This window comes from Hippoglossus hippoglossus, chromosome 24, assembly GCF_009819705.1.
Source record: "Hippoglossus hippoglossus isolate fHipHip1 chromosome 24, fHipHip1.pri, whole genome shotgun sequence".
NCBI lineage: Eukaryota > Metazoa > Chordata > Actinopteri > Pleuronectiformes > Pleuronectidae > Hippoglossus > Hippoglossus hippoglossus.
In genome coordinates this window covers 18,385,863-18,394,358 of record NC_047174.1, presented here as the reverse complement: position 1 = coordinate 18,394,358, position 8,496 = coordinate 18,385,863, and the positions used below count along the sequence as shown (strand labels likewise).

Here is an 8,496-nt window from a genome sequence, read left to right as displayed (position 1 = left end):
GAGATGTGTAGAAAAGAGGGGAGAGAACAGAAAGCGATAGGGGGGAGGAGAGAGGAGAGAGATAGATAGGGGGAGGAGAGGGGGAGAGAGAGGAGAGAGAGACCAGGAGCAGTTGTGCAGCATCAGATTTCAGCTCTGTCAGACTAGTTGTTATTAATGATAGCAGCAACAAATCATATGATAATCATTATCATTTTATTAATAATTGTCTGAATCCTGCAGCTCTGGAGTCAGAGATACCTGCAAAGAGAGAGAGCGAGAGAGAGATACTACAAATCAATCAGAACCTGATGCATCTGCATATTCTGTGGTCGCTTCTGTTATTTCATTATGATATATCAATGGTTCTGTTGCAGACTGCTGCTGCTGCTGCTGTTGTCTTCCGCTCCACTAGAGGGCGCTGAACACTGAGTTAGCCTGTAGGTTACCGTCATCACAACATCCGCTTGGGTCCACACAGTCAAAGATGGCGGGTTCCAGGTTACCTCTTGCTGCTCTCTCTCTGAAACAGGTGAATATCAACGCTGAGCATGTTCACACTGGTTGTAGTTAACATGGAGGTCAATGGAGGCTCTGGTCGTGTTCACAGTTCAAGTTAAAAAGAATTAAGACGTTGACAGGATTCTGTCACAGAAGAAGAATGTTCAACCTTCAGTGACACATTCACTGTTCATCACTTTACCGGAACTACTCAGTGTGTGGCAGGTTTCTGTGGAGATGAAGAAACTAAACACACATCAGATCAAATGGTGTCACAACGTATTCGGACTGTTTAATATTAACAGTGTTTATTTCACACATGTAACATTAACCTTAGAAAACAGATATCGACACAGCTCCTGTTGACACGTTAACCATCAAATGCTTCATACTTTTGTCCATTGCAGCTTGAGAGTGTGAATTTTAAACATCTAACACTCTGTGATCTGGTAAAGGATTGAACCTGCATCCATGTAGTCACTTAAAGAACCGAATGGTTGACATTTAATTATAACAACTGAAGCACAATATGGCAGCTCTGGTCAACAGCCACCCTCTAAATCCAAACAGGAACACTCTCTTCATGTTTAATTGTGTGATCTGACATGCTTCTGTAATGTTGTGATCAATCAGCTGCCACGATCGAGGTGGCAGCTGATTGTGGATCCTGATGGCGGCAGTGGACAATGACTGTGGACTATAGTGGCCTCCGATCTTGATGGTGGATCATGATCGTAGTGGCTGCTGACGATAGACTATGATTACAACAAGACTGTTTGATATACAATATTTCTCCTCAGATACTCGACCATTAGTGACAATAATCCATCAATTCATTGACCGTCAGTTATGCTTCAAAATGTTTATTCTAATCAATGCTGCTAAAACCTTTATCTTGGTGATGTTCTCCTTTACACGTGACATCTATTGCACTTCTGTCCGTCCTGGGAGAGGGATCCCTCACATGTGGCTCTCTCTGAGGTTTCTACCTTCTTTTTACCCTGTTAAAAGGGTTTTTTAGTAGTTTTTCCTTACTCTTGTTGAGGGTTAAGGGCAGAGGATGTCACACCATGTTAAAGCCCCATGAGACAAATTGTGATTTGTGAATATGGGCTATACAAATACAATTTGATTGAATTTGATTGATTGTGATATCCTGATTATTCCTGGGGAGTGTCTGTAGATTAACTGTAAAGATGATAGATGATCAAACCCCCCCAGCTCACAGTGGACACTCTGTAGTCTCTTCAAAACCAGGCTGTGTCTGTTCACTTCACTTTAAAGCTGATTCTTCATGAAGTGTCTGTCAGTTCCTCCAGAGGCAGAAGGTGTTGGGGATCTACAGAAACATGCTGAGGACCATCAAGCAGGTTCCAGATGAGGCGGACAGGAAGTACCTGAGAGACTGGGCAAGAGATGAGTTCAAGAGGAACAGGAACGCCACGGAACAGGTAGAGGGACCAGTCACCTGCTGCAACCCTGTGCTGTATGTTAGTTACTGAGAAGAGAGGGCTCAATCAAACTGTACTGTAGATGTGTCGAACCTAGAAAGGTATTTCAGTTGTGGTGGAGGATTCCTGCACATTTGGAGATTCTTAAAAAAATTGTAGGTAAACTTAGATTTCCTTGTTTTGAAAGTTTTGGGAAAATATACAAAAAATGCAAAAACATTTCATGCCTATACATTCCCACTTATTGTTGTAATGACTAGTAGATTCCTGCAACACTACTGAGAATGTATAATTTCAACATTAAATTAAGAAGTGGTGACTGGACAGACTGATTATTAACTCAAAGTCTGCTCACCAGCTTTTTTCTAGAGCTTTGAACCACGTCTCCCAGTCTTCTGCTGTTTGCTCAGAACTAATCCTGCCGCCATACGAGACTGAAAGCTCCAGAAAACAAACCAAGTGGTTGTTTCTGAAATCAGCCACTGGTTTACTCGTCCTGACAGGGAGTTCCACGTAAAGGGCTGCACACTGAGCTCATCATCACACACTTCTAGGGTCATGTTCTCTGCACCAGTGTCCGTCATTGCTGTCGCACCATTAAAACGAGCCATGTCGACATCAATTGGGTGAATTTTCTCACATGGATGAATAGAAAATTCTGCTACAACTCTTAGTTCTTTTCAATCAAGGCTTTTAAGATAAGATAAGATAATCCTTTATCAGTCCCACAAAGGGGAAATTTGCTAAATTCAGGCAGCAAGAGTCCAAAATAGGCATCAGTAAGTAATAATAAGTAACATGCAATATGTAAGTGTAAGGATAATAATACTTAAGTGTATGGAAATATACAAATTATGAATGGTATTTCCTCTCCAGGACGCCATCCGGATGATGATCACGCAGGCGACCAACCACCTGGAGGAGCTGCAGACGTCTCTGGCGTTGGCCAGAAGTTAGCGACCCTGAGCCACTGGGAGTCCCTGCTGTGGACTTCACTGAAGACACTGTGTGTGTGTGTGTGTGTGTGCTGGGGTAACCATGGAAACAGGGAACCCCCTCCCCACTATAGACTCATCTTTACTGCTTCTCAAGGACAGATGAATGGACGTCATGGATCTGAATGCATCATGAACTGTGACCCACCTGGGAGCCAGACTCTTCTTCATGTGTTACACTATATTATATTTGTTATGTAATAAACAAGGAAACTGCAGGTGGATTAAGAACAATCTTTTTCTTTTAATACAAAATATGTTTTTCTGGCTTCATCAAACAGAGTGCATCGAGGTCATATAAAAACAGTCACTACATCAAATGTACAGCAGACAGTAATACTGCAACACAACTGTGGGCGTTCTTCATGCAACAGGTTCGGACCAAGTTCAGCGTCAGGGTTGTGCTTTACAGGTAAACGTGGTTGGCAGGGCAGAGGGCATTCTGGGAGAAAAGATTATAGGTAGTTACAGGATGAGAACTCAGCTTGTTGTTAAGCTCTTCAGGCAGGTTTCAATGTTTCTTAGTGTTTGTGTCACAAATGACCCATTTCAGTGGATTGTAAACACTTTGTTCCCCGCTCACTCTTTACTAAGACACTTAGAGTTAAATATCTTTCTACTATCTAGGACACAGTTGAACTGTTGAATGGCGACAGTGTGGCTGGCAGCAGGATTGATGTCTTTTTTTATGTGACAGCAAGTTTTGAGCTTGAATTTAAAGTAGTTCACAGGTTGAGTGTGGAGCTCACTGTGACACCTGAATATTAATACACTTTTACAGTTTTAAGTTAGAATCAAAGTCGTCCCTTCTTTTAGTCTAAATACAGACTCCTAAATTAATGTATATATTTTGTTCATAACTAAAACAAAAGGTACAAACTTGTGAGGGGCAGATAGTTAAACTGTTAAACTAAATGTTTAAACAGAACAAATCAAGTGTCAGACGCACAAATTAAAATTATTCTATTTAATATATTTAATATTTGAGTTTGACTCAGGGAAACATTGTTATACATGTATATTTAAATATAAATGTCGATAAACCAATTCAGTTTGAAAATGCAATACATAAATTGATTAATCATTTAATTATGAAAAATGTATGTGTTTGAACAAAATTTTGAATGTTTCATTCAGATGAATATTTATTGCTTATCGGTTTATGATTTCATTATTTTTTTAGAAATTGTATTTAACACTGTAAAAGTCACATTCTTCCATCGTCACACTCCAGCCTCCAGACAAATCACCATGCAGCAGAATCAGGGATCGACGCAGTTAAAACAAACCTTCACTATGTACAGTGTCACTTCAACTACATTCTCATAAATAAACAGTGGGTCGTTCTTTTAAAGTCACAAGACTGATTCCAGTAAATAGACACCAACAAAAAGCTTATTCCACTGTGATTCCCTCCATGCAGACGGCTGTCACTGTGATCTAATGATGCCACCGTGCACACACCGATCACAGCTCATGATAATGTGGAGTCACATGACTCAGTATTTAGTGTGTGGTCGGGCAAATGCACGAAGATGTCTGTGTGCACGCTGCAGTGTTCATGGTGTTCATCATGTATCTGTTCTACAAATGGCACATTAGTTCAACGTTTTGACAACTAGCTTTACATTTACTGGTTTATTTACACTTTACACAGTGCACAAGAGCTGCCCCTGTTTCTAAAGTATTGTTCATACACACCTCAGCATACCAGGCCACTGCTGCCATGACAACCAGCATGAGAGGGTTTTCTACGTGGAACAGTTGTAGTTCATGTAAAAATGGGTTGACTGGATTCCAGGAGGACGTGATTTACAGCAGTGGTTGTGAACATGAACTCTCTCTCAGTGCTGGATATCGTGACTCATCTCAGTTTTGCAAGAAGAAAACACGACAGTTCAGATTCGTGTCATAAATCTCTGCTGCTGCAAGAGGCTGAAATCCAACCCAACCACATGTGGTTTCTGTTCAGTGTCGTGGTGACAGGTGATCGTCAGCACCCATCGTGTTTGTCAGTCCTCAGCATGCGCAGCTCGTCCTCCAGGTAAGAGATCCTCTCGACCAGGGCGGCTCTGTCGGCCTCAGCCCTCTGAGTGGCCTGCCAGCGAGCCTCCTGCACCTTCCTCTCGTACCAGCGCTCCATCTGCGTCGACACCGCCTCGAAGAAGTACTGCGTCACCTCCAGGGCGTGCATGTTTTCCCTCTCCTGAGCAAAGGAGGGCTCGCTGGGCTGCTCCCCGAAGACCTCCAGGACCTTGGTCCCCGGGGCCCCGCTGGAATTAGTCCTTCCCTGGGAATGCTTTTTACGCAGCTTCCCTCTGTCTCGGCCTCGCTCCCTGTCTCTGATCACAGGGTCAGTCCTGCAGCGGCGCCCTGTGGCGGGGGACAGACTGCTCGCTCTGTGGACTGTGCCCCCGATGGCACCGTACTCCCCTACATCCACGTCCAGCAGGTCCTTGTTCTTCCTCTGGGTGTCAGCGCAGATCACGGAGCGCTCCTTCGGCCGGACCACCTGCGCAGATGACAGCAGCTTCTTTTTGGTTGCTGTAGGAGAGGCGGCTTCAGCCTTACGTGCCTTATCCCCATCTGGTAAAAGTCCAGAAGACATTCAGTGAGCACATTCAGTTACACAGACATTAGTTGTTAGTTTCTAATTAGCATGCAGCTTAACTGAGTTGTATCCCTGGCAGCAATGTTATTCCTTCCAGAAAGGTCATGAGAAAGGAATTGTGCACTTTTCATTTGTGCAATGTTATTTTGATAAGCCACAGAGGAGTAAATCATCCTGAAGGACAAATGTGCTCTTCACAGCTTAACGCATCGTTTTCTACTGAACAGTCTCTTTTGGCAACAGAGCAGAGTTCAGCCTTGAGTCATGACAGAATAACATGAGAACTCTTACACTGAATTACAGTCTAAACAATAAATTACTTGCAAAAAGAAAGGTTTTCTTTTACTTGAATAATTAGTCAAATCTTAATAATCACTGTCGACACACATACAGCCATTTATTGCTTCACTGCACAAATGGAGATGATTCTCTTTTTCGATCTACAACAATTTATTTGTGTATCCCAGTGTTATGCTACCACAAGGTCATGAAATTCAGTGAAAGTTTTTATTAATTTGTTAACTTGTAACTTTAATTAATTAATCAAATTCCCAAATGAATTTAAGGATTGTATTTTTATACATGACATACAGCAGAATAGCTGATGTGCTTGGCCTGTGATAATGTGACAACATTTAAATGACAGTAAGTGAAAAATGTCCAGTAATAAACTAAGTGCTAAGGCTGTTTCTTATTTATAACCAAAAAGCAATTGTGATTAGACAAGAAAGAAAATCAATTATGAATAATTTTTATTTTACAAAGAATTGTTGTCAGGTATGAAATGAATGAATGCAGGTTAATCCCTGCTCTTTATTGATTTATTTATTGTAATTATATTGCATTGATTTCCAGCCTGTAATTTAGAGTTAACAGTTATGACAAATCCGGATGAATCGTACCTGGAGAGCTCTCCACATGAACCACAAAGTAGTGGTTGGCTGATCCCCCCTCTGCAGCACTGGGATCCCTGCGGTCAGACTCCAGGAGTGTGGGGCTGCTGTGCAGCTCTGGACAATGGGAGCCGCCTTCATCTCCAGCAGGCAGCTCAGTGAGCTCAGGTCCCTCTGCTTCGTCCAGGCCCTCGGTCATGGAGGAGGAGCGCCGCAGCTTGGTCCTGCCGGGGTCTCCTGTGAAGAGAACCTCCATGTTCTGCAGTTTTGACAGACACCAGCTCTTCAAGTCACTGATCAGAGACGCCTGCTTAAAAGAGACATGCAGCAAAACAGAAGAGATGATGTTACATGGATGAGAAAGAAAGATAAGAACAATGAAACGTGAAAGAGGCTGAATATAGAGCACACTGTGGTTTAACAACATTTCCTGTTTTAGTCTCCAGCAGCAGGCAGATGTTTACATTAATAATACACTGATAAACCCACCACTCACTCCCTGACCAGCACCACAACAGCACAGTTACAGATGTGGTGAACATGTTGGAGCTTTCAGCAGTTAAAGAGACAGATATTTCTCTCAGGAGTCTGTGGAGACACAACCAGAGCTAAAAGGAGGGTGAATGTTAGAGATTCATCAGAAGTCTGCCTCAAAACGAATATTAATGTGGCTTTAACTCTACTGGGTGTGTAAATATTCAACTGCTTACATGTTAGCCATGAGAAATGTACACGCTGATAATGTGTGAAACGTTGTGTTCTGCTGCCCCCTAGGTGGCAATCTATTATTTAATGAATTTTTTTGCAGTGATTAATTGTTAATATAATATTTGACCTAAGTAATATGAATGACATTTTGGTCCTGATGACCCTGTTTTCATTCAACATGGAAGCTGCAGTATCACCTTTTTCACAATAATCAAAGATATGTTGATTTAGGAGGATGTCAGTCTCCTTAACCCCCAGTTCCAGAGAAGTTTGTAATATTAGTTTGATAGGGTGATCTTAATGTTGTTAACCAAGCTTGTTACACAACCAAAACCAAATAAATACATGCAACTTTAAAGTTTGAATATAAACTAATTGATGACCTCAACAATAGTGCATGTTTCCAGCCATTATTACTGTAATTAATTAAAGACAAAGCAAAAATGTGAGAAATATTTCTAGTAAATATCTAAATGCATCATTCACCTTAAAACTCAATAAATTCCATCAAAAGCTTTTATTTTCTTTCTTGACTAGCCAGGCGTAATTAATTTGACACACCAATTTTCATATTGAGGCAGATGCTGCCCACTGGTTCTCAAGGATTCTTTCTGTTAAAGGGGAGTTTTCTCTCCATAGTCACAGCAGTGTTTGCTTGTTGTGGAAACTGTTGGGTTTCGCAATAATATAGTAAGGTCTCGACCTTAATGAGAATGTGTCTTATGATTTGGTGCTATACACATTCAATTTAATTTTTCGACAGCATCATATAATAACTTCAGTGCTATACAAAGTCACTGATCCATATCGAGTCAGTGGGGATTTTATCAGCCTTGTTGACTCCAGCTGAGTGAGACGAAGACGAGGGCAACCCCCAGTGAACGTTACCTGTCTCTTCTCTGCCTCCAGTCGCTCCTGCACGGCCCGCTGCTCCATCCTCTGGAGACACTCGCTCCTCTCTGCCGACACTCGCTCCACTGTCATCTTATCAAGAGCACAGATCTGACGGCAACAAAACACTTATCAGGAAGGATATGAGGAAAAGATACAAACACTTCTAAATACAAGCTGTCTTACACTTTCTGTTTGTTAACAAACACATTGTATATAGTAGTATTTATATGTATATATGGTCACTTCAGAAAGAATTTTCCAAACTCCACTGTACTGTATGAGCACCAACATGAGCAAGTTTTAACAGGGAGCACTGAGGCTGGTCCTCTCCTTCGTGTATTTGCTGCATGTGTATGACCTTCCAGCACACTGTGTTTTGTCAGGTTCAGTGTAAACATCTTTTGTTTTGTCGTCCCTCGATCGAAGATCTGCTGAATTTCGCATGTTCCTCTTTTGTGTTTACC

The 8,496-nt window shown here is 41.8% G+C and overlaps 2 protein-coding genes across 6 annotated transcripts in view; one reads left to right on the top strand and one right to left on the bottom strand.

Annotated features, from left to right (window-relative positions):
- The first annotated feature begins 401 nt into the window (after positions 1 to 401).
- On the top strand, positions 402 to 3,142 carry lyrm2 (LYR motif containing 2). Its single transcript, XM_034579653.1, has 3 exons — positions 402 to 511; positions 1,791 to 1,931; positions 2,808 to 3,142. Exons 1-3 carry the CDS (start codon positions 467 to 469, stop codon positions 2,886 to 2,888), a joined length of 267 nt encoding a protein of 88 aa, XP_034435544.1. The 5' UTR covers positions 402 to 466; the 3' UTR covers positions 2,889 to 3,142.
- A 324-nt stretch (positions 3,143 to 3,466) lies between these two features.
- The window catches only part of ankrd6b (ankyrin repeat domain 6b), a 47,873-nt gene continuing 42,843 nt past the window's right edge, over positions 3,467 to 8,496 (bottom strand). For 3 of the 5 annotated variants that reach the window (XM_034579628.1, XM_034579626.1, XM_034579624.1), the window contains 3 exons: positions 8,027 to 8,140; positions 6,440 to 6,740; positions 3,467 to 5,512 (listed from right to left, as the gene is read on the bottom strand). In XM_034579628.1, the coding sequence (XP_034435519.1) occupies positions 4,920 to 5,512; positions 6,440 to 6,740; positions 8,027 to 8,140 (1,008 nt within the window). In that variant the 3' untranslated portion in view covers positions 3,467 to 4,919. The remainder of the gene's footprint in view (positions 5,513 to 6,439; positions 6,741 to 8,026; positions 8,141 to 8,496) is intronic. The other 2 variants (XM_034579629.1, XM_034579625.1) reach the window with 1 other exon arrangement.

What these genes read in the sequence shown, in the direction of transcription:
- lyrm2 (XM_034579653.1), top strand. Translation starts at nt 467, where the DNA reads ATGGCGGGTTCCAGGTTACCTCTTGCTGCTCTCTCTCTGAAACAG. An exon ending in CTGCTCTCTCTCTGAAACAG is followed by an intron (nt 512 to 1,790) that starts GTGAATATCAAC and finishes AGTGTCTGTCAG; the next exon opens with TTCCTCCAGAGGCAGAAGGT. An exon ending in ACAGGAACGCCACGGAACAG is followed by an intron (nt 1,932 to 2,807) that starts GTAGAGGGACCA and finishes TTTCCTCTCCAG; the next exon opens with GACGCCATCCGGATGATGAT.